The 24,073-nt window shown below is 42.0% G+C and overlaps 2 protein-coding genes across 4 annotated transcripts in view; one reads left to right on the top strand and one right to left on the bottom strand.

The window, feature by feature from the left end:
* Nucleotides 1-108: 108 nt before the first annotated feature.
* Nucleotides 109-22,350, top strand: dync1i2a (dynein, cytoplasmic 1, intermediate chain 2a). 2 transcript variants are annotated; one of them, XM_034694261.1, is made up of 17 exons: nt 109-241; nt 1,990-2,107; nt 4,414-4,528; nt 5,799-5,889; nt 6,870-6,929; nt 7,301-7,416; nt 13,210-13,296; nt 13,460-13,622; nt 13,717-13,816; nt 14,649-14,774; nt 16,587-16,733; nt 16,824-16,937; nt 17,473-17,606; nt 18,850-18,994; nt 20,724-20,864; nt 21,006-21,131; nt 21,375-22,350. In XM_034694261.1, the coding sequence occupies exons 2-17, from the start codon at nt 2,000-2,002 to the stop codon at nt 21,486-21,488; spliced, it is 1,887 nt and encodes a 628-aa protein (XP_034550152.1). In that variant the 5' UTR covers nt 109-241; nt 1,990-1,999; the 3' UTR covers nt 21,489-22,350. The 2 variants fall into 2 exon arrangements, with proteins under 2 accessions (XP_034550152.1, XP_034550153.1); XM_034694262.1 differs by lacking the exon at nt 6,870-6,929.
* LOC117820481 (calcium-binding mitochondrial carrier protein Aralar1-like) overlaps nt 22,298-24,073 on the bottom strand; it is a 30,500-nt gene continuing 28,724 nt past the window's right edge. For both annotated transcript variants that reach the window (XM_034694260.1, XM_034694259.1), the window contains exons 15-18: nt 23,571-23,709; nt 23,193-23,351; nt 22,976-23,066; nt 22,298-22,894 (exon numbers count right to left, since the gene is read on the bottom strand). In XM_034694260.1, coding sequence (XP_034550151.1) covers nt 22,687-22,894; nt 22,976-23,066; nt 23,193-23,351; nt 23,571-23,709 — 597 coding nt within the window. In that variant the 3' untranslated portion in view covers nt 22,298-22,686. The remainder of the gene's footprint in view (nt 22,895-22,975; nt 23,067-23,192; nt 23,352-23,570; nt 23,710-24,073) is intronic.

Here is a 24,073-nt window from a genome sequence, read left to right as displayed (position 1 = left end):
ACAAACCCTTGAATGAGAAGGTGTTTCCAAACTTCTGACTGGTAGTGTAGGCTCTACATTCTGAGCTTTAGTCGAGTTGTAAAGTCTCCATCTTGACCTGACATGACAGCAGCACAGCCACGTCAAAGCGAAATGGTCTCGTTTGGCCCTCCTCGGCACCCGTAGGGTAGCTTGCAGCTCGGTTGTTTTGGCTGTGTGTTCATTAGAGGCATTTGCTGTCAGGTCGAAAACCTGATTTAAGGTTTGTAATCTGCACACCAGTGTCATGTTATCAGTGGTGTTACTTACTTGTAGATTACTTTTGTATCTGTCGCTATGTTTTAAGACCAACAACATAAAGTTGAGTTATTTTTGTGCAAAGATACAAGCGCATTACAGCACTGCGGATCTCTGTCCGGTTCACCTGCTAACAAATGAAGCTAACGCTACATATGTCTGGCCAAATGTTGATGGTTGAATTTTGAAAGTCACATTTCCTTGATTCTTAAACATTATACTCATAAAATCACAGTACCAGCCTTCAAGCTCATGAAATGTTAAGAGAAACAGGAAGGCTAAGCTAGCTCTGTAGTCTGTTATAACAAGGAAGGCTAACGCCGACTGAGGCCGATTTGATGCTTAGCCTTTCAATGAAACTGCTTTGATGTGTAATTTGTATTTCTATTCACTTGGAACTGACCAACTGCATATACATATACGTATATGTAATCAACAAGCGAGTAAGAAGCAGGGATAAGAAACTGAATCGGATAGAATAACCGTGTGCTAAACTGTAGGGTGGGGCTCTGTTAGCCATCTGACACAATGAGGACATAGCCTGGCTGAAGTTTTAGCTGGCCACGACGCTTTGTAAATATCCACGGATTTTCTTCCCGTCTCTACGTTCCTAAAGTTACTCAACCGTGGAAGAGGAGAGACGACAATCTTGGTCGGTCCTTTCTGATTCAGAAACCTGCTGAGGAAAGTTTGAAGGATAACCGTCTTCATCACTGCCCGAAGTGGTACTGAAGCTGAGAGTGTTGGCCGTGAGGTGGACACTTACAGAGTCAGTTCACTGGAGTCCTGTACTTAAGTACATTTTTTGAGTATCTGTACTTTACTTGAGTATTATTTTTGGGGGATACTCATTACTTATACTCCACTACATTCAGAAGACATTTATTGTACTTTTTACTCCACTACATTTCACTCAATGCTCTAGTCACTCACTACTTTATCTTTGAAGTCAGCTCATGAATTTCCTTCTCTTTTCTGAAAACTGATCCCTAAGACAGTAAAATGTGTTTGTGTAGTTTTGTTTGTCTCAGTGTTTTAGTCCTACCTGTATATCGTGCGTCTCCATGGTTGAAGGTGGAGCAAACACAGAGCAAATTTCACTCAGATCAGGCAGTTCATTTAGAGGTGGTAATGATGGCTATAATTCTCCACTTGAGCACCCATGGTCATATCTTCAGCCCGTGTTAGAGGTTTTTAAAATGAAGAATGATACGTATGGTTTGAAATGTTCTCCCTGTTTCCCACTCTGCCCAAACATACAAACATTCACTGTCCAACCTGAGAAAGTGTGTTGAGCTACGTAACATTTGTTTCATTCCAGATTAACATTTCAAACTAAGTTGTCTGTGCTTGGAGTAACTTAGTTTCTGTTTTTATTCCATGGTATAGATTTTAGAGATTTCAAGTAAAGTTTTTAGATAAACATGATGTATGTATTCTTGACTTCTTGATCATGCTTTGTGAAAATACAATGTTTTGAGCTTTTTTAAAAAGTACTTTGGATACTTGTGTATATTTAGTCCTTCAGTCCTTTAACTAAAGTAATAATTTGACAGAGCAACTTTCACTTGTATTGGAGTAATATTTGACAAGAAGTATCTCTACTCCGACTTAAGTAATGAAGATGTATACTTTGTCCACTACTGCATAATGAAGTAATAAGAATACTTTTTGGCAACAAGAAGACAAACTAAACGTGTTGTTCGTACGCAGCTGTGGCATCATGTCTTCCAAGAGTGAGCTGAAAGCGGAGCTTGAAAGGAAGAAACAGCGCTTGGCTCAGATCAGAGAGGAGAAGAAACTAAAGGAGGAGGAGCGCAGGAAGAAAGAGGTATGTTTATGTTTTATAAATAATAGAATATTCATGGAAATGAAATGTAAAAGGGAAATTGAGCATTAACATGTATCCACTACTGTTCAAATGCAGATTCAGTGTCTTTACTTGGTATATATTCAAGTTTTGTCCAGATGCTGCCATAATGATGAAGATGTGCACATTTTTCACTAAAAGCTAGAAGGAAATGGTTATACAATGTTTCAAGTGGACTTGTCATCATTCAATCTAAAGCTTCATATCATACCACATCATATCACACCATACCACTTACAATAACTGTTACTTCAACTTGTCACTTTTTGTGCAATGTCCTGTATAGTTTTCATTGCATTATTGAGTTTCAGTAAGGGCACCAATCACAGATGCAACCTTTATTCAGAGGTGCTACACAAAGTTTAAAAGTTTATTTTCTAAAACAGCAGCTTACACAGCAATAACATACAGGTTCAGCTAAAAAATATAAGAATATCATGAAAAGTTCTTTATTTCTTGTAGTTTATTTAAGATGGTGAATATTAAACATTTGTAGACACATCTCATGCAAATGTAATGTTTCAAGTGTTTTCAATTTTAATTTTGATAATCATGTACTTAGTATCTCTCAGTCTGGTTCAACTCACACAACCACAACCATGAGAAGGGCTGCTGACTTGACAGTTGTCCAGAAGGTGATCATAGACACCCTCCTTAAGGAGTGTAAGCCAGAGAAGGTAATTGATGAAAAGGCTGGCTGTTCTCAGAGTGATTTATTGAGGCATATTCTGAAAAGCTGACAGGAAGGGGAATGTGTGGTAGGGAAAATGCACAATCAACAGGGATGACTGCTTCGCAAGGAGTGGACCGAGTCTGGTGTTAGTACATCAAGAGCCACCATGCACAGACGTCTTCAGGTCGGGTTCAGTAAAACACATCACTAATATCAAGCCACTCCTGAAGCAAGGACCACATCAGAAGCGTCTTACTATGGCTAAGGAGAAAAAGAACTGGACTGCTGCTAAGTGGTCCAAAGTCCTCTTTTCAGATGAAAGAAAATGTTGCACTTGATGTAGAAATCAAGGTCCTAGAGGCTCCCAGAGTCTGGAGCAAGAGTGGAGAGGCACAGAATCTGAGGTGTTTGAAGTCCAGTATGATGTCTTTGCAGCCTGTGATAGTTTGGGGTGCCATGTCATCTCCTGATGTTGGTTCACCGTGTTTTATCAAGTGGCAAGTCAATGCAGCCCTCTGCCAGACTACTTTAGAGCACTTCATGCTAGCTTAATGGAGATCCAGATTTCCCTTCCTAGCAAGATTTAGCACCTGCCCACAGTGCCAAAACTCCTACCAAATAGTTTTCTTACCATGACATTACTGTACTTGATTGGCCATCCAACTCACCCGACCTTTCATGAGGAAGATGGAAAAACACCTGACCCAAAAGTTCAGAACAGCTGGAGGCTGCTGTCAAAGCAACCTGGGCTTCAGTAACACCTCATCAGGGCTACAGGCTGATCCCCTTTGTGCCATGCTCCATTGAAGCAGTAATTCTCTCCTCTATTTCGTGAAAAAGTTCCTCCCAAGTATTGAGTGAAAGAGAAACATACTCTTCAGAGGTAGAATATTTCTGTATTTTAGCCCCTATTTTATTGATCTTAGGAAATGTTCTAATAATTTGAGACACTTGATTCCTGTTTTTCGTGAGCAATAAGCCGTAATCATGAAAATACAGGAAAAAAAGGCTTGAAACATTTCACTCTGCGTGCAATGAATACCTTCTATGTGGCTGAAGGAATTACTGGGACAGGTGAATTGCGATACAAAAATGACAGACAACAACATTACAGTACAAGCAGAGACTGTAACATCAGTCAAAGCTAGCAAAATGTCAGCATACAGCGTTCTTCTTTCACAAATTTAAAGGTGGTTGTTCTTTTCCTTTTGATTAAACTTGGATAATAAAAAAAACTGTGGAAATTTCACGTTTCTGCATCTCTCTCCTGGGGACAAAGCACGTTTGGAAAATCAAGTCAAAGGGCTTATTACATTACCTCAGTTTTTCAGGTTGAGATTCACTTCTTAGACTTCCAGGCCATACAACAATGATAGCAATTGAATCATGTCCATACAAGCTTTTGTACAGCTGTTAAAGACATATGTTTATATTTTACACTTAAAGTCATGGTAACATAGTTGGTTTAAGTATGAAAAAAGTGTCCAAGCTTCTCTTTCTTTAAGGGCTGTACACTTCTGGACAGAGATCAGATAAACATACTGTAGACATGTAGTGATTTTATTAATGGGTGATATGTTTTTTATGCTTCTAGGCAGACCAATTAAAAGAATCTGCAGTTCACCAGGATGATTCAGACCTGGAGAAAAAGAGACGTGAGACTGAGGCCTATCTACAGAGTATGGGCTTGACCTCAGATGCTCCTGTTGGTGAGTAGATCGCCAGTTTTCTGGATTGTACTCACCTTGAACATACACGGTACATACACATATTCTGTTGAATTAACCTATTCATTTGTATGTACAGTTTTCTTTCTTGTTTGGGGGGGTCAGTGTTTTTGCCTCTTGACCAGGGGGTGTTAACACTGATACTGCGTGAACAGCATAGGAATCTTGGCTCTTACAGGTTAAAGATCAGACAAATTCTGATTTTCTTTAGGGCCAAACAGTGGAATGTGTTTACTGGATTAGCTAATCACCTGACCTCGGACCAATTGATCATGTGTTGTACTCTTTAAAGGTCAGCCTCTGTCAAAAGGCTAAGAAACATACAGGAATTAATTAAACTACATGAAGAAGGTTATTGACTACAGTGTATCAAAATGTTAGATGTTATAACTTTAAGTTTGTGTTTTCTGTACCATTACTTCCACACAACAAAACATATATACATGTATATTTATAAAATGCTAGTATGGATGCAAACATCCTTACATCAAAGCTCTAATCATTTCAGTGTAGCACCCTCATGACCCAGATGTTATCATTTCATCTGATTCAGCGTGTAGGAGTTTAAAATGTAGTTTCTGTCCATATACACAGCTTTATAGATATTTTTTATCCCAGAAAACTTTTCTTCGTCAGTTCTTACCAACCAATCAGAAGTGAGAAAAATCCCCTGATATGTTACAGGGATTTCTCAAAGCATTGTACTGACAGGGCCTTTCATAAAAATACACCACTTGTATTAGATTTCTTTTTTTTTTTGTTGGACTTCACAAAATGTTCATAAAAACAGGACTTAAATGAGAAGGTAATACCTGTTTTAATCAAGTTAATAGAATGAATTCAGTGCCTGTAAGAGCACTGTCATGTTTCTAGCAGCAGGTGGCAGAAGAGATCCATGTGAACGTTTCCACCTGCAGAGTGCAAACAAACTTGAAACATTCAAAGCATTTGTTTTCTTTTTTCTGCTTTCATTTGATTTATTTTAGTATTCATTTAAGAATGACAACATAAGCGTTATTGTATTATTTCACTTTCTTTCACAGTATGTGTTGAGCCTCAGTTAAGTCAGACAGATTTGTGTTAAAGTAACCTGCTTGCCCACTGCTTTCAAGGCTTTGCACACAACACAACACAGTCCTGCACATGTCGCCAAGATATCGAATGAGAACAATAAACATTGATGCATTTCATTCTGTGTTGTGAGTAGCTTAGTGTATCGTAACAGATGACTTTTGTCTGTATGAACATGTAGCTCCTCCTCCTCCTACGTCTCCAACGACCAAATCGGCGGGCACTCCGAGTGAGGCTGGGAGCCAGGACTCTGATGGAGCTGTGGGACCCAGGTACACACACAAACCCACACACACAAACACCCGGGGGGAAAAGAGTGGGTAAAAAGTTGTTCATGATTTTTGTATGGTGCATTACAACTGTGGAATCAATTTACATGTCTCTGTTGAGGAAGCACTCAAGGCTGTTTTTCCACCTAGAACAATAATGTTTCAAAGCTTAATACTTAATCAATCCAAAAAATGTCTTCACTTGGAAGTATATGGAATGTGCTTTGAAAAATATTGGTGTATTTTTTTTTATTACTTTTGACTCCATGGACACTTAAAGTATGGTTACACTGAGAACAACTGAGCTTCAGTCTCATACCATTAAAGTGAATGATGACAAGTTCATGCCAGTTGAGCGCATGTTTATTTAATTTGTGTGCTGTTGAATTAGGACAATCTTAAATTAACAATAAAACTGCGGGCTGCTGTGATGCCTGGGGGACTTCTTAACCCCTAATTAGAGCCCCTTCCCTGGACTGAAATTCAAGCTCCCCCAGTGTCCCATCAGGCCCAGGGAGCTGTTCCCCCTACGTGTTGACTCATTTCCCTCACCAGCATGGCCATTTCCTACACACATGGAGGTCATGTTTTCTCCCTGAGGGCTCTCTCTCTCTCTCTCTCTCTCTCTCTCTCCCTCCCTCCCTCTCTTGTCGACACAACACTCAGAGCCTTTCGTGTGACACAGTTCAGATTTTGCAGACCTGCTGGCTGTGCATCATGCCACTCTGATAACCTGTGCATCAACGCAAAGCATAAAAGCTCTTTCATATCTGACTTTGTGTTCGCAGATTCAAGCTTGATATGTGCTAAAAAAAAAAGTCTGTTTGAAGTGTGTTTTGTTTATGTGATTTTAATGGATGTGCTACCCAGGATCCAATCGGCATGTTATGTGCCACAGTGCTAACTTTTTCTCCTCTCCTGACCTCATTTGTGCTTGCTTGTGTCTTTCACTAATGCTGCCTTGTTGCTGTGACACTAACCAGGACTCTGCACTGGGACTCTGACCCGTCCGCACTTCAACTTCACTCTGATTCTGAGCTGGGGTACTGGACACTCTCTTCTCTTCTTTTCTGGTCATTTTCCCTTCTCTCAATCTACGGCATGATTACTATGTCTTTCAAAGTCATGATTCAGCTAATACAGTCCAGAAAAAGAGTCAAGTAGTGCATGCAAAAGACAAAAGCTTGTAATAAATTCACAACAGGTGTTAAACTAATCTGAAATCTTTTCCATCCCATGAATCACTCGTGTACTTTCTTTGATATGCACCTGATTCCTCTTTCACAAAAGTTACTGAAAAACAGATGAGAAAAGTAACAATAGACTGATTATTTTTTTGTGTTTTATCTTAAAATCGTACTGTTCTGTAGCCGGTAGTAGGACCTGCAAAGTTTGAGTCGTCTTTTGTTTTTAGGCGGGCAACACCTAAGCTGGGAATGGCCAAGATCACACAGGTGGACTTCCCGCCACGTGAGACTGTGTCCTACACAAAAGAGACGCAGACTCCAGTGGTGACCCTGCAGAAAGAAGGTAACTCTTACATAATGTTACACATCAACCTAAAAACACTGACACAACCTGTGAACCTTATTGGTTTGCCTCACAACCTCTGAAGAATGACTAAAAACAGCATTATCGAGGGGCTGTTTGTTCAGGTTTACAAGTGGCTTCCCCGGAAGTGATCACCGAGTCAAAGAGATTTGATATTGAGATGAAAGGAGAGGGGAAAAAATGAGGCACAGGAAACACAAGAAGCCGAAGCAGAGATTAAATTCACACAAGCCCTGCTCCTCTGATCCTCTCCACCAACCCTGCTCTGGGAAAATTAATGAGCAGGATGAGAAAACCAGTGACAGGAAGGAGAAAGCGATTCAGGAGGGAGATATGAAGCTCTGCACATACGACTGCTCTCTGAGTGAAGCATGTCGATATGTATGTAATTGCTGCTCTGGAGCTTTCATGTGGTCGGCCAAGGAGAATACTCGGGCTACCACTAACATCCACATGTTGAACAGATGTTTGATAAAATATGCAATATTTGTGGATGTGCTGCTTGTTCTCAGTTGATTTATGTAATGATAGATGGCAAATTATGCGCTCGACTTAAATCCTGATTAGAATTTTTTTGTTTTCTGTTCTGATTTTTGTTTTTATTAGACAGATCTGACAGAACTGGAACTACTGGAATGAGCATGCTTTCCAGGCTGTTGGCTCCATTTATTTGCCTCAGCTGACACATCTTTTTAAGAATTTTGAAAGCCTGGTTAGGATTTTAAACAGTGTGCTGATTGGTGGTTGTTGTCCCACCAGGTGATGTGTTGAAAATTCCGATGTGGCATGCAGTGCCAGTAAGATAAAATTGTGTGATTTTGTGGAAAGACTCCAAGCAGAACTAGTGAAGGATGAAGAGCATCCCTCTGTTTGTCATCGCTCTTTACTCCGGACTCTCCTGGGCATTGTAAAACTGTGTTAAACAATGATGGTTTCTGCCAGCTGTTCAACACCCCCCCTCTCCTCCTTCCCCCACTCTGCCACTATGTAATCATTTCATCAACTTCCCCTCGCTTCCCTGTCTTCTCCCTTCAACGAGCAGCCACATAACAAAACACACTCGGTGACATTGTGCATTTTCACACCATCACTTCTGGCACTCGATGAGGCGGCATCCCCTTCCCCTGCTCGCTCCCCTCGGCGCATTTTTGATGCGCGGGGCAGCGTCAGGCCTGTTCTCTGATTGAGCGATTTATCATGTTGTCAAAAGGAGGCAACGGCGCGGCACTCTCAAGGTCAGCGGGCGGTGGCTTTTGGAGGGGAGCGGCTGCTGCACACCGAGGGTTTCCACAGAGTCTGCTGGACATCTCAAAGAAAGGAGGGAATAATTTTAATATCACCTGCCCTGACATAAAGAAAGCCCCTGACCTGTAAAGGAGAACAAATCTTTGTTTAGAGGATTTGTTTGTTATTGATGGAGTGGTATTGGTTCATTCTACCATAGAAGAAGAACTAGGCAGCAGTGGCCACTGATACATATTTCTATCTGCTGTAACACAATCCAAACTATATGTTGCATATAAGGCTTAACAACAGGTCTTACAACAGTGTATCTTATGAAATCAGAAGGCTTTTAACTGTATTGGTACTTCTGTTTGTGGTAAATGATTTAACCACAAGGTAACGGTTAAAATGGCTTTAATAAGGGTCAGCAGGTTAAAGGAGCTCCTGCTCAGATTTTTTAGAGATGCAACGGGATGTACCATGAGGTTGCATGTGTTGCTCTATATGTCTTAATATGTCTCAACCGTAGAGTGTTAATAAAATGGACAGCGTCGCTCAGCCTTTTCTCATTAAACGGTTTTGAAGTCAAAATATCCCATTCCAGAGCGCTGCCATCTTGTGCAGCCAGAGTCTGCGCAGTAGAGAATTTCTGTGTTGCCACGGTAATTTCTGTGCTGCCATGGTAACAAGCTCCACGAGATCCTATGAAGTTTCCCTCTACAGCAGCTGTGAATCAAAGCAAACCTGGAAGTAAAACCCCGTTTTTTAAACTCTAATAACTAACGAAAAAGTAACTTTTCAGAAAAAAGAGGCCTTGGACACAAAACAGTCAAATAATAACTACATATCATCACAGCATACGGATGTGAGAAACATTCATACGACGTGTATTTATTTATTTAAAGTTTGACTGCTCCCCCATTCAAATGAATAGGGAGACAGAGTTTTTGAGCTATACTGCAGCCAGCCACCAGGGGGAAGAGTTTTTGTGGAAGCTTCACTTCCAGCCGAGCAAGCTGCACCCCTGGTCTCAACCTATGGGAAGTACCCCTCTGCTGCTACCTATTGGGTGCCAGTGTGTGATGCATACGGGTGCATTTTTCATGTGCCCCGAGAAGCCCCTTTCTTTTGTACTAATGGAGCAAACGCACATGCACCTGGAGTCAGTGAAGGTCTGGGGGGCTGCTAAAACTACTGACTAGTCTGTAACTTAAAACAAATGTGGACCTTTATTTTTAAAGTGGACATTTATTTGTTTCTTTTTGTCATACGTTTATTGAGAGATAGTACAGTGGATGGAGTAGGAAACTACAAAGACAGAGTGGGGGATTATATGCTGCAAAAGGCGGCCCACTTCAAGGACTAAAGCCTCTACACATGGAGTGAACGATGTAACCACTGAACTTAACCAGCCCTCTGATGTGGAGCATCTATCTACTTTTCATTGTTGAATATGCAATACTTACCATGCTCTTTTAAAGAATTATGTTTAGATATTTCAAATTAGCATCCAAAATTCTAATTTCAAAGATCTGTATATCTCCTTTTGGGAGGAGCAGCACCCTCTTAATTGCTAGGCAGTCTTCTTTAGATTAGCTTACCCTGAAATTTCTTCTCAGGTGACTACAATTGTAATATCTTAATCTGCTTAGGGAGAACTGAGATGCATCACTTCTTATAAAAGTAGCGCTACCCCCCCCTGTAGATAATTTCAGGATTAGTCTTCACATTGATGAATATCTGTGCCCCTGTTACAGTATTCCCAGACTGCACTTGTAGGTAATATGCAGCATCAGTATGCTCTCTTCAACAAGAGGCTGTAATTATGGAGTAAGATATTGTTAGAGGTGGGGGTGTGTGTGTGTGTGTGTGTGTGTGTGTGTGTGTGTGTGTGTGTGTGTGTGTGTGTGTGTGTGTGTGTGTGTGTGTGTGTGTGTGTGTGTGTGTGTGTGTGTGTGTGTGTGTGTGTGTGTGTGGTGTTTAAAAAGGCTTGTCAGGATTATGAGTGTGCAGAGCAGTGCAGTAAATCTAATGTTTAATTGAATGTGATTGTTTTAATCACTCTGAATTCAGAGGCAGGTCAAAACTTTTAATCACAAAAGCCCTTTAACGTCCTTCTTGTGTGGAGTGCCACTTGTAATTGTGGTCAGCTTTTATGCACTTGATGATTAGGACTGTTAAATATCTATTGTATCCCCCTCCTTCTGTAATACTGTTGCTAATAATTTCCAACAGAAAATGTGGTGTGATGTCGTTTTTTTCCTGGGTTTGAATATTCAGAGCTCTATCTCATTTTGATAGTATTTGTGATGGACACTGGGCTTTAAAGAGGAGAGTCCTGGTTTTAGATTTCTGCTTATGGTTGGCTTATCAGTGATCTTTAGACCTCAGTGTCATTGGAGACATGTGTAACCACGTCAAGAAAACAATAGACTCCTGTTTCACAGATGACCAAGTCTCGAACAGCGTTATCAGATTGACAGACGGCTGATTTCTTTGTTTTTACTCGCTTTGAAGCTTTTTTCTTTTAGCTCCACTTCGACTCACAATATCTAACGTACTGCTTGGAAAAAGGTTTTTCAAGTGCATTTTGCTAACTGGTTCTAGAGGTGCTCTATTTTGGGAAACAAGAAATGATAGTGCATGTGTTTTTGTGTGTTTATAGGGCAGGGTTTATCTGCTGTGGGTTATTATGGGGCTTTTATACAGCAGACAGAAATCCCTGCTGCACGTGCTGGAGTCAGACCCCCGCTTTGTTTGAATGTATAGAAAGTGGGGGACACCTGAAGGGAGAGCAAAGGTCATTTAGTTTTGAACTTTTACGTCACTGTGTTTGCATTGCTATATTGCCCACTGACTAAGACCTGTGATTACCCCCCCCCTCCCCTCCCCCGCCCCCAAAAGCTTTTATTTCTTAAGTGGTACAAAAGCCATAATTGGGCCTGCTTTCAGAGGAGGTAGCAGTGTATGGGACATCGCTGATCCGGGTGAATTCTGTTAAATGCAACCCCCCCCACCACCTCCCCAACTTCCTCCACCACCCACCCTGGCTATGTGCTACTACTACCCCCTCGGCACATCCACAGCGGGGTCACCAGGATCACTAGCTTTTCTCCAAATGGCCATTTTGGCTGGCAGGTGCATTATACCCTTTATTTTCAGATTGTCTATCCGCTCCTAATGCCTGGCAGGTTGATTGCTCTGGCTGCCTCACCAGGCAGAGGGCTGACGAGCACGGCCGGGACTATCTGAAAGACAGTGATTACTGTTTTCCTTTAAGCCTGATTGAGGCCCTTGAAAGGAAAGATTTTAACCTTGTCCTGTTGGCTGCAGAGTATGGCCGCACATTGAAATGGCTCGTGTCATCAACCCGGTTTCAGTAAACTCATCAGTGCACCCAATAACCTTCTTCCCCAAACCTCTGTTTGAGAAAGGGGATAAATCACTTTATGGACAAAGTGACAGATGACATTATCATTTAGATTATCTCAGTTGGAAGGAAATTCTGGCGTGCTGTGCTGTCTTCTTAGATTAACTATAAGACTCATACCAAGATAAACGCCTGGAGGAACCAGGCGAGTATTTTTCCTGGGCTCATGAATCTGTTTTGTCCTGCTTTTGCTATTATGCTTTACATTGAAAGCACAGTCTATGTACCGTCTCAGAGATGTGTTTTTGAAGAAAAAAAAAGGCATTTATCTCCTTCGAGGTAGAACCGGTGTGCTGTTTGCCAGCTGGTCTGGCCTGTATTTTGTTGTACATTCTCTGAGGTTGAATAGGAGTTGCAGGACCTCCTGCTAGGACGGTAATTGCTCAGGCTTGCTGTTCAGGGAGAAGCTTGTCTCGGGGCAGCCAGGCGGAAAACCTCTGTGCCATCCCCATGCCACCTCTGAAGAGCACAAGACAATCCCAGCATCGCCATCTGCCTTTGCACCATGCCGTCATCTGGTCAGAGCAAAGGGACGGGGCCACGGGCAGCTGCTCCAACACCCCTCTGCCCCGCTGCCCTGTGGCCTAGGAGGGGTTCAACCTGCCACTGTGACACAGAGGAAGCAGCTACACTGACAGCTCGACTCCCTATTGAAAGGCTGCGGTCTCATTAACAGTTGGGAAAGACAGGGGTCCCTATGACAACAGGACCCCCGCTGTGCTGTGTCCCTTTAACACAAATGACAAACTTCCCCGCTTTAGAGGAGCAGGTTCTTTTTGAAAGGCGACATTGTTGCTGACAAACCAAACAAATGGAAAGCAGAGATACAGAATCAGTCTTTGGCAGTGCACATAATCACCGGGTGAAGCTTTTATTGAGGGGAGAAAATAATGGAGATGGAAGATGTAGTGACCAAAAGGTATTAAGCGTTTGTAATGAGGCATGGCTGTTGAAAGTTGTTACTATGATGAGATTTAACGCCATTTACGTTTGAAGTTTTCACAAAATGTTAATCATTACAAATGAGGGATTAGAATATGATTATTAAAAGATGTACCGTTTACAATCTTGCTCAGGTTATACTCTGTGTTTAACATTACTGTCTCATTGATCAACAGAAGAAGAAGAAGAGGAAGAAGCTGTTGCACCTCAACCTGTAATCGAGACTCAGACGGAGAAACTGGACCAGAAGGAGGATGACGAAGGTACCCAGTCCCCAGACATGAAACTTCAATGAAATTAATCAGCTTCAATCCTTTAAGAGATTTTAATAAAATCAGTGCCGGTTACAGAGCGACATATGACTTGGAGAGTCACGATTTAAGACCCTCACTAATTTTTTCTGTGTTTGTCATTTTTCTGTTCAAGTGCCCCCCCACGAGCTCACAGAGGAGGAAAAACTCCAGATTCTACACTCCGAGGAGTTTGTGAACTTCTTCGACCACAGCACTCGCATCATCGAGCGGGCGCTCTCAGAGCACGTGGACCTCTTTTTTGACTACAGCGGTCGTGACCTGGAGGAGAAGGAGGGGTAATAATTGGACAACTTGTGTTTTTTTTTCAGACTTGTAATTGGCTTTTGAAGAAGTGTTTTTATTGATTTGTGGTGCTTTGTTTTTCCACAGTGAAATCCAGGCCGGAGCAAAGCTCTCTCTCAACAGACAGTTCATGGATGAGCGCTGGTCCAAGCATCGCGTGGTCACCTGCCTGGACTGGTCTCTCCAGGTATATATTTTGTCTCTGTTTTTAATAAAGCCAACAGATGAACACAATCCTCAGAGCAGCTTTTAGAATTGTCAGCAATTATCGAAATGTCACTCCTAATGAATTTCCCGTGTGTTTTGTGCCAAAAAATGCTCATAATTGTTGCTAATTGGCTGTTGAAACAACTTAGCCATAATGCTTTATGATTAGCTAGCTTGAGTTTGACAGCGTTTACATTTATCCACAAGTCCCTCAGGAATAGTTACTTATGTCCCACACAGATTGTCACTTAGTCAGAGGCAGTAATGATTTGTTTCCTCTGGTGTCTGAGGTCATTGAATGCATTATTCTGCAATGACTTCTGACAGTGATTGAACACCAACTCTCAGCTAACAGTGTTTACTAGCTCAGAGCGATATCCATACCTCTGTGATTTGAAATAATGAATTCACAAACTGTAAATCTCAGATCAAGTATCAGTAGCAGCAGAGGTTAACGCTTTGTTTACATCTGGTTTGTGTTTCTGGAGGATTTATCATGCTGGTATTCTTAATATGAGCGCTTTAATGAGTTTAAATCTTAGATTCTCAATGAGCATCTCTGTTTTTCTCCTTCTGCTCTTGGTTGAAATTATGAAAGGAAATAAGATGTAAGTTACCAAAGTTTGTTAGGGGGGTGGGTCAAATTAAATGGGCCATAAATCTTGAGGAAAGGCTTACTCATTCTTTCAGGCATTCAGCAGCACCACACAGGGCAGGCAAGGTTTGTCCACATGGAGCCAAGCCTGGGGCGCATGTCTGCCGCCTCTCTTTGCATTCATTTGGCGTGATTTTTTTTTTTCTTCTGTCTCCAGTATCCTGAACTTCTGGTCGCCTCGTACAACAACAACGAGGAAGCTCCTCACGAGCCAGATGGCGTGGCCTTAGTGTGGAACATGAAGTACAAGAAGGCTACGCCGGAGTATGTCTTCCACTGTCAGGTATTAAAAGTCCCTGTTTGCTTGTTCTCTCTCTTCACCCACGTCCTCACCATAAACCCAGTGGCTTCCTCTAAGGCGAGTGTGGAAAACCGCCAACCAAACAGCCCCTGTTAGCTCACCCTCTCTGCTACTCCCCTCACTCTTCTGCCTGTACTAACATCGTGAGTTCACCATGCTGGCATCCACCTCCACCACATCCATCCACAAACACATGTTCGTGAGGCGCCGGAGAAGACCTGTGGTGCAGAAGTTGAATGGAATCTGAGCACTGCTGCAGGATTAAGTGTGCGGGGCAGGGCTGGTTATCATGTGCATCCAAACAAGGGCCCTGTGTTCAGACGAGCAGCGCAGTTCCTCAGCTCTGCCCAGTCTTATTATAATGCCTGCCCCGAGGCTCCCTCACCAAGACAAGTTGAGTAGAACCACATGTTTCTGCCTCCAGAGCGGATGTAGATGCAGTCGTATAGCTCAGATGAATAAAACTGAACAGAAGTGTGAACTCAGTTTTCTCTGAGTCTCCGGTCGGCCTATAATGAGATTTTCTTAAACCATGTGTCACCTTTTTGTCAAGAAAAGTCTGTTTGGAAAAAATTGTGGTGTGTGATTGTGAGAGGTTAAGTGATGAGTGCATGTAGGCCACCCAAAAACCAAAGTCAGGTAATGAAATACATGAATCAAGTCATGGTCCAAGAGTATATAATAAACCTGTTAACAAGTTTTGAAGGTTTGTATTTTTCCCCTTTTTAAACCTGCGCCATGAGTGCTGAAAGATGTGTTTGGTTGTGTTGAGGGGAAAAAAAGTAACATGCTCAGAACAGTGCTTCTGCAGAACTTTGAGATGAAGCAACACGTTCCACTTCTTGTAATTTTGGATATTTAATGTGTTGCGCTGCAACACTGTAGCCAGGACCTGATTTGGTAGAGTTTTGCATGAAGGTTATTAACCTCAGTGAAAAAGGAACTGCCAAATTGACCAGTTATTTTGACTGTAGATTTGTGTAACGGCATCATAATGTTGTTATTGTAAAACTGTTTAGGTGAGGTGATGATCTGATGTAGTTTGTGCTGCTGAAAAAGTGCTGACATTTAGTTTTCATCATCAGTGAGGATGGTCTCACTAACAGAGAGAAACACATCTTTTCAAACTGAAGTAGAAACACAAGAGCCCTTTGGATGTAGCTGATACAGCCCCCCCACACCTTATCTGTATCTTCACACATGTTGTCTGATGCGCGGCGTGTGATCAAGCACTTGTGTCATGTCCTACTTTTTCCAGCAGAGTGTGCTCCCGCTTCACTGTTTATGACACTCTCAGCATTGTTTGCAGCACATGTAGTAGATCAGACAGTGGACCAAATTGGAATCAGCTGACAATGCATTATCATTTTTAAATATTCTTTAGAAGATTCCAAGATTCCAAATCTCTGTTAGCGGAGTCCAAGTAACTTGGGTGTCTCTCTAACTGTCCTGGGTGCATCCTGGACAGATGTCTGTTAAAGTTTGAGGTGGTCCCTGTCTTCCCTCGATGGTTCTTTCAGAATATGTTGCACTGCTCTTGCTTGCTTTTGCTGTGAAATCCTGGAATACAAAACTCAAGATTCGTGGCACCTATTAAGGAATCTTTGCAGGAACTGTTGCTAAATATGATGGTGAACACTCATGCAGGTGAAAAATAATATAATAAAAATCCCATCCCTTTCATATTCTATTAAATATCATGATGGCTGGTGGAGCCTTGGTGGAACAGCTCCCCTTTTGACTGGATTTGACATGCTAAACCTGACCTCTCTATGTTTTGTTTTTTTCTCACAGTCTGCTGTAATGTCGGCTGCTTTTGCCAAGTTCCACCCCAACATTGTTGTAGGGGGCACCTACTCAGGGCAGATTGTTCTGTGGGACAACAGGAGCAACAAGAGGACCCCTGTGCAGAGGACCCCCCTGTCAGCTGCAGCACACACGGTACACACACCAAAAAAAATGGGCACAGTGGGCTAGAACTTTATCTAAACAAGACAGAAGTGTCAAAGTGTCTCCTGTGTCTGTTTGCAGCATCCGGTGTACTGTGTAAATGTGGTGGGCACCCAGAATGCCAACAACCTGATCAGCATCTCCACTGACGGCAAGATGTGCTCGTGGAGTCTGGACATGCTCTCTCAGCCTCAGGTAACACACACTTTATAAAACTTTGTTTGTGTGTGTATATGTGTTTGAGGCTGGATTACATAAACACTCCAGGGTTTAAGATTCAACCATAAACTTTAATAGCTGTGTTAATAATGCAACACATCTTAAAGAGTTGAGCATATTTTCTACATGTTGTGTACTTTATGTCTCTTTACTGTCACATTCCACACACTTCCTGTCCCTCCCTTTCGCGTGAAATGTCAAACATTTCGGCCGTGGTCCTTTTTCTTTTAGCATTCCAGCTTCCCTGATTTATTTTTTCTTCAACTCATTTTTCACTTTCCAGGAAATTAACTTTGCTAGCTGTGTCATTTCATCCAAGCTGCCAAGACCTCAATGTCAAACTTGCATTTTTTATAAAGTGCGAGTTGAATTTAGATTATGCATTAATAAACTGTCAAGTGATTTTTATAGGTTGTGTTTGGCAGCTTGTGTGTTAACATTAAGCCTGAGCAGGGAGCTTGTTAAAGGATGTTGTTCCACTGTGCCCACCCCCCTCCCCTCCTCCCCGCAGGACAGCATGGAGCTGGTGTTCAAGCAGTCCAAAGCCGTAGCTGTCACCTCCATGTCTTTCCCCCTCGGAGATGTCAACAATTTCGTGGTGGGCAGCGAGGACGGCTCTGTCTACATGTCATGTCGTCATGGAAGGTGCGTTTACAAGCAGCCGCGGTTCTCCCTGCGTCCCTCCCCGAACAAGGCCAGGAAACTGAGGCGGCTTGTCAGGGCCCACCTAGCACCGAGTGTCAAATAAATATAGCCCACTCACTTCCCAGCGCAACGTAAATCCAACACTTGATCTCCCGCTGTTTGAGGTTTCACTCCTGCCCAGTCATCCTGTTTTTCTTTTCCGCTTGTCAGTTGTGTTTGTAAAGGTCGTTCAACATAAACAGGGCACACATGCAGGGGAAACAAATCATTTTTTCCCCCGTCTTTTTTTTCTCTCCCTCTTCTCTTCAGTATGTTTCTCCTGGTGAGAGAGTTTGTTTACAGTCAGTCGTCCTGGGGAGAATTAAAAACTACCCTCCATCCCACAATGTTCTCATTTAACTAAACTGGGAGCTCCTCTCCCGGTGGATGAGTTCCCTTCTGGTAACATGGCTTAAACAAGAGCTGCAGCGTGTTAACTGCATGTCCTGCAGTATGCCTGTAAGACCGCACAGAGGGGATAGCTGTGAGGTGTAGCAGTGCAGAATCACCTCTGTAATTGGGGGAATAATTTTCCAGCTCATTGAGGATGGTATGATACTCTCATCACAGTTAATAATGCATAAGCATCACTCACGCTGAGTATTTACCTCTCTATGTTAATTATCAGCCTCAGTTGGGTAACAGATCTGCAACATGTGGTTGAGGGTTGCAGGCACTTTTGCCACCCTGCTGGTTATCACATGATATTTAAGTAAGAGACTAATGTGTGTACGTCCAGCAGAGGTGCCTCTTGCTTCATTTAAAGCTTGAATGGTCTAAAACCCATAGGTGCTAACGGCTTAATATTTCTTATTTTCTTCATTTTGATTGAAAGATATATTTTAACTCTGCATTATTTAGGGCTGCTGTTGGCCTAGTTGTCTGAGCGTGCGCCCCATGTACAGATGCTATAGTCCTTTTCGCAGAGGTTGCAGGTTCGATTCCAGCCTAGACCATTTACTGCATGTCCTCCCCAACTCTCTGCTCCCCACCTTTCCTGTGTCTCTTCAGCTGTCCTGTTCATGAAAAGGCGAGAATGCCCCAAAAATATAACTTAAAAAACGAAAAAAAACTATGCATCAACTAATTAGAAATAAACATTAAAAAACAACTAGGAAGCTTTTATCATCATAATACAGAGTACAACAAAATGAAGACATGCCTCCTACATTTGCAATCATCACTTTGTCAATGTACTCCACAGCAAAGCAGGCATCAGTGAGATGTTTGAGGGCCACCAGGGGCCAATCACAGGGATCCACTGCCACACAGCCCCAGGGCCTCTGGACTTCTCCCACCTGTTTGTGACCTCCTCTTTCGACTGGACTGTTAAGCTGTGGAGCACCAAGGTACGATTTAGATCCAGGTTACGTCGTGTAAATCCTAGTGAGCCCCAGGATTGAGTGCTATGTTTTTAACCATGCATGTGTGAGTGTTTTGTCCTTTAATGTAGTGCTTGTTATTTTCAGCTGCACTAGTTCAAATATTTTTTTATGTTGATATCCTTGTCAGATACTCTTGTTTAATTAAGGGGCATTTCATTGAATTTGAAGACAGGAGTGACAATAAGAGACCCTGTTTTTGCCAAGAGAGCTGCTTTACTCTTAGGTTACACAGCCATTGACAGTTAATCTGGTCCCTGTGTGGACCTTAAATTGGAAGAAGACAAATCAAGTCAAATTTTATTTATATAGCACATTTTAAAAGAACTGCTGTTGACCAAAGTGCTATAAGCTTAAAAACACAATCAATAAAAACAAATAGTTAAAAATAATAATAATAATAATCTAAAAGAGTAGCTTTTAAAAGACACAACAGATGGCACAAGAAATAAAAGCAAGATAAAATGTTGGATGTCTCACTCAACAGGTGTTACATGACAATGCAAAGAGGTGTGTTTTATGTAACAATTTAAAGCTCTCAGTAGTCTATGTTAATTATCAGCCTCAGTTGGGTAACAGATCTGCAACATGTGGTTGAGGGTTGCAGGCACTTTTTCCACCCTGCTGGTTATTACATGATATTTAAGTAAGAGACTAATGTGTGTACGTCCAGCAGAGGTGAAAAGAAAAAAAATAAATAAGCCAAAATAAATAAAAGCAAGATAAAATGTTGGATGTCTCACTCAACAGGTGTTACATGACTTACATGATTTATGAGCAGTCCTGATATTCAGAGACAAATATGAATCCTCTCAGGTTACTACAGCTGATAAGATTGGTCATTTGTTTTGCCATTATCTGGTCGTATAGAAAAAATATATGTCCAATGGGAAATTTTAACTTGAAACTTTTGAAGTTTGACTATTAGTGTTGCAAAGGAGTGGAAAATTTCCGGTAAATTTCCATGGGAAGTTAAGCTTGGGAATTATGGAAATATTCCAAATTGGAAACTTTCCATGGGAATTTGGGAATTTATAGGAATTAACCGAGGATTGATGGTAATTTAATGGAAAGGTATCATATCCAAGCATAAATATTTGTTTTGTTATAAGCAGACATCCATCCAAAATAATCCAATTAAAAGAGATTTATTTGTAAGTAGAACTTTATCAAGTGTTAAATATTTTATTGAACAATCAATTCTTTCATTGAAGAACAAAAACATGAATGTTGAGTTAAATATTACTCATCCCCCCCCCCGACCAAACCCATTCAAAAATGAACAAAAATGCAATCCCAACAAAGTCCCATTCAAAATGTTAAATAAAAAAACATCTTCTTTCTTTCATCTGTTTGTTTTAGTCAGGATTATGCTAAAATATATTTTCCCCAACTATATTTAAGTTCCCTATTAAGAGCCAACCTTCAATTTAGTAAATTCCCATGGAAAATTTCCAGCTTTGAAGATTTCCGGGATTTTGCAACCCTATTGACTATTAACTGAGCGTGGAACATAAAAAACTACTTGTGTCGCCCAAGGTAACTAAACTAGAGGAAAAATTTCTGTTTTTCAAACTGTGACAACCTTAATTCATATTATTCTATTGTAACCTCAAGTATGCTGGATCATATATGTCATAAGGAAATACCAATGTATATATCAAATTAATGTTTTCTGCCTTTTTGATGTCTGCAGAACAACAAGCCGCTCTACTCATTCGAGGATAACTCAGATTACGTGTATGATGTCATGTGGTCTCCGATTCACCCCAGTCTGTTTGCTTGTGTGGACGGAGTCGGTCATCTCGATCTGTGGAACCTCAACAACGACACTGAGGTATTACATGCAAGCAGCCTAACACACACGACACCACAACTGTTCCTAGTGTTTTAGTTTACATCTTCAGAGTCAGACAAGGTGTTGCTGAGAATGTTTACACTCTTATGATTGTTATTTTTTGGTGTATGTTTTTTTAAGGTTCCCACCGCCAGCGTCACAGTAGAGGGTAACCCAGCCCTCAACAGGGTCAGATGGGCTCACTCAGGCAGAGAAATTGCTGTGGGAGACTCAGATGGACAAGTTCTTGTATACGATGTTGGAGAGGTGTGTAACTATGACTCTGCTTTTTTGACTGTACTGTGCTTTGATTAATCCGGATCACTTAGGCATGTTGTTGCAGACATGTTTCCGCCTCTTAACTGCCATAGTTAGTACTATGGTGATTACCTGTGCATAAAAGTGAGCAGTTCATGACATATTGTTAGTGTCTCCTTGAACTGTTAAGGCCATGTTTCTTTCTTGTTTTGAGATTTAAATCATGCCACTGTTGTGCCTCTTCCCCAACAGCAAACTTCTGTTCCACGAAACGACGAGTGGACCCGCTTCGTTCGCACGCTTGCAGAGATCAACGAGAACAGAGACGATGCTGAGGAGCTGGCGGCTCAACGCCTGGCCGCCTGATCAGACTCAGCGTGTACGAGATGTTAAAGGGACCAGTGGTGCTTGCTATTCTCAGCCTCATTTTGAGGGAACGAAAAATATATGATGACATCATTACAGAGGAAACAGATCAACTGTTGATCCAACAGAAGCATGGACGTCTTTAGTTTTCTTCCGCCCTTTTACTTGGAAAAATTCAGCCCTCTTAGTTAACTGGAGCGTCTTTTTTTGGAGGTACCAGAAGTGACAGGGCTGTCGATCTCAGACATGAACAGGAAGCCATATTCACAAACACAAACAGGTTGACCTTTCTCCAACCAGATGCCTTAAACCTTCATTTTACTTTGATTGTAAAACCCATCCTGTCTTTATTTTGGGCATTATAACACTGGCCTTATTTCTAGTTCAGTTTTTCATCCCACATAATAATTGTAAACACTCATAGCTGAGCTCCGTTTTTACCAAAGTTAAAGTAAAGCAATCACATCTCGAACACATAGGAATGTAGACTTACTATCACTGTAGCCCATGTTGTCATCTGTTCTTTGAAGACTTAATAATTGAGCTACTCCCATGTTTGTAAAACACTGAAATGTCAAAATCTAAATGTCTTTCTACTTCTATATATAGTTCTATTCTGTACCAGTTCTCACTTATTAGAGCGGCTGGTTAGACTGGAGATAGCTGGGATTTAATTAATGCCTAAGATGATGATCATTTATGCTGTAACTGCTCAGTGATTTCCAGGTCTGTATGTTGAACAGAGATTGTTTCCTGAAGAATCTCAAAGCTTGTTGACGAAACTGAGAATGTACTTTTCACACAGAAGCAACAGTTTGAATGGTTTATTTCAATAAAATACAATAAATACATTTAAATTATGTCCCCAAGTCCCTGGTCATGATTCCAAAACAAAGACTTTTGAAAACATCTGTACATCCTTGTGTCTCTAAAATTTCACTGACACATGCACACCAAAGCTGTCGCACACCAGGGAAAGCAGTAACAATCTGTAGTAAGGCCATAATGTCCCTCTGTAGAGAAGTACAACATGTACAATAAAGTTGTGCAAAGAAAAACGCAAGAAAGCCAAACTCATGCAGCATTAAAAGTAGGACAGTCGCTCAAAGGCATTGTGTCGCATGTGGTTGAATAAAACGCTTTCAGAGGAAACATGACTGTGGTAGCATGCAGCCCTCTCAGGCACAATGAGACGGTTTTATGAAGGCTGCGGCTCATTTACTGACTCCGCTGGTTTGATTGTCGCCTCACTGGAAGACTTGAACTTTGGCAGGTGCAGACCAAACTTTCTCTCCACGCCAGCAAAGGTTGCAGCAGCCAGACGGTAGCCGCCTACATGGTCTGCAGTCACAGAGGGAAGGTCCTCAAGGGTAGGTTTGAGAGCGGGCTCAGAGCCAGTGGGACGACTGAGGAGAGAGAGACAGATTAGGGTCTGGAGGCACTTCTGTACGCAGGCTGAAGGTGTTCAGATTTTATGAAGTACTTACTGTCCTCCAAAGTCAACGTAGAACCATCTCTGTAACAGCTCATAGGTCACCAGGGTGACACCAAACTGTGGCGAAGATCTGAAGACGCGAGCTAATGGAAGATAGTTTGATGATTACAATACTGGATTTCAATCTACAGTAACGGCGAACACATGGAGCCTTGTTCCAACACATGAAACCACTTATAAAACTGTTGAATGTATATGTGTGCATTTACCTGCCGCCCCCTTCCAAAATGCCCTGAAACCTTCCTCCCTAAGGATCTTCCTGAAGCAGTCGATGACTCCGTTGTATGAGGTCTGGCCAGCCCGGGCCGCCACCTGGAGCCTGGTCTTGATGACATCAGCAGGGGTCACGAGTGAAGCTGCTGGTACACCTGAGGAGACGATTCACAACAGACGTAATGAAGCACAGACAAAGTCACATCCTGAGATCCCTGCTGCAGCATCATGCAGGGTTTAAAATGGGTGTAGCTGTATAGCATCTATGTATAGTCAACAAAAGCACTACATGTATATACAGCTAGTGTATTTCAATGTGACAAGTCTCTCGATTAAAACTCAACATGATGCTCCACTTTCCAGATGTTTCTTACCTGCGATAGCTCCAGCTGAGAGCAGCTGCAATGCCCCCAGTGTTCCATCCTCATCTGCCAGTTTGGCCTTGGTGTGGGCATAAACAGGGAAGTAGATGGCAGAGAAGGGGATGTCACGCAGGAAGCAAGCTTTGGCTCCCTAAAAGAAAAAAAACACTTTAAAAGAAATACATCATGAGCAGCGGAGGTTTGTCCCAGGATAAATGGACCCCGGGAGCTGTCTTTCAAACCTACAGGGGAGGGGGGTATAATGTTAATGATGGAGCCATAGAGCCCCAGGCAGAGCTGAAGCCTACAGAGGAGAGATCCATCACACACACACTCACAGGGCTGCCATGGACAGCGGTGTGCTGGCTTCTTCTGCCAAGAGAGTTTAGCGTTTTTCCTTCTTTAACAAGCCACACACTGTCTGCTCCTCATTAAAATATGGAGTATGAACACATGAGTGGAGCTGTAAGTAAAGCCGCAAGGATCTGGAAGGAGCAGTAGCAGAGCGTAATGCT

This window comes from Notolabrus celidotus, chromosome 10 (assembly GCF_009762535.1).
Source record: "Notolabrus celidotus isolate fNotCel1 chromosome 10, fNotCel1.pri, whole genome shotgun sequence".
In the NCBI taxonomy this organism is placed as follows: domain Eukaryota; kingdom Metazoa; phylum Chordata; class Actinopteri; order Labriformes; family Labridae; genus Notolabrus; species Notolabrus celidotus.
This window is presented reverse-complemented; position numbering and strand designations above follow the sequence as displayed.

What these genes read in the sequence shown, in the direction of transcription:
- dync1i2a (XM_034694261.1), top strand. Translation starts at nt 2,000, where the DNA reads ATGTCTTCCAAGAGTGAGCTGAAAGCGGAGCTTGAAAGGAAGAAACAG. An exon ending in CACTCTGATTCTGAGCTGGG is followed by an intron (nt 6,930 to 7,300) that starts GTACTGGACACT and finishes TTTTGTTTTTAG; the next exon opens with GCGGGCAACACCTAAGCTGG. An exon ending in CCAGAAGGAGGATGACGAAG is followed by an intron (nt 13,297 to 13,459) that starts GTACCCAGTCCC and finishes TTTCTGTTCAAG; the next exon opens with TGCCCCCCCACGAGCTCACA.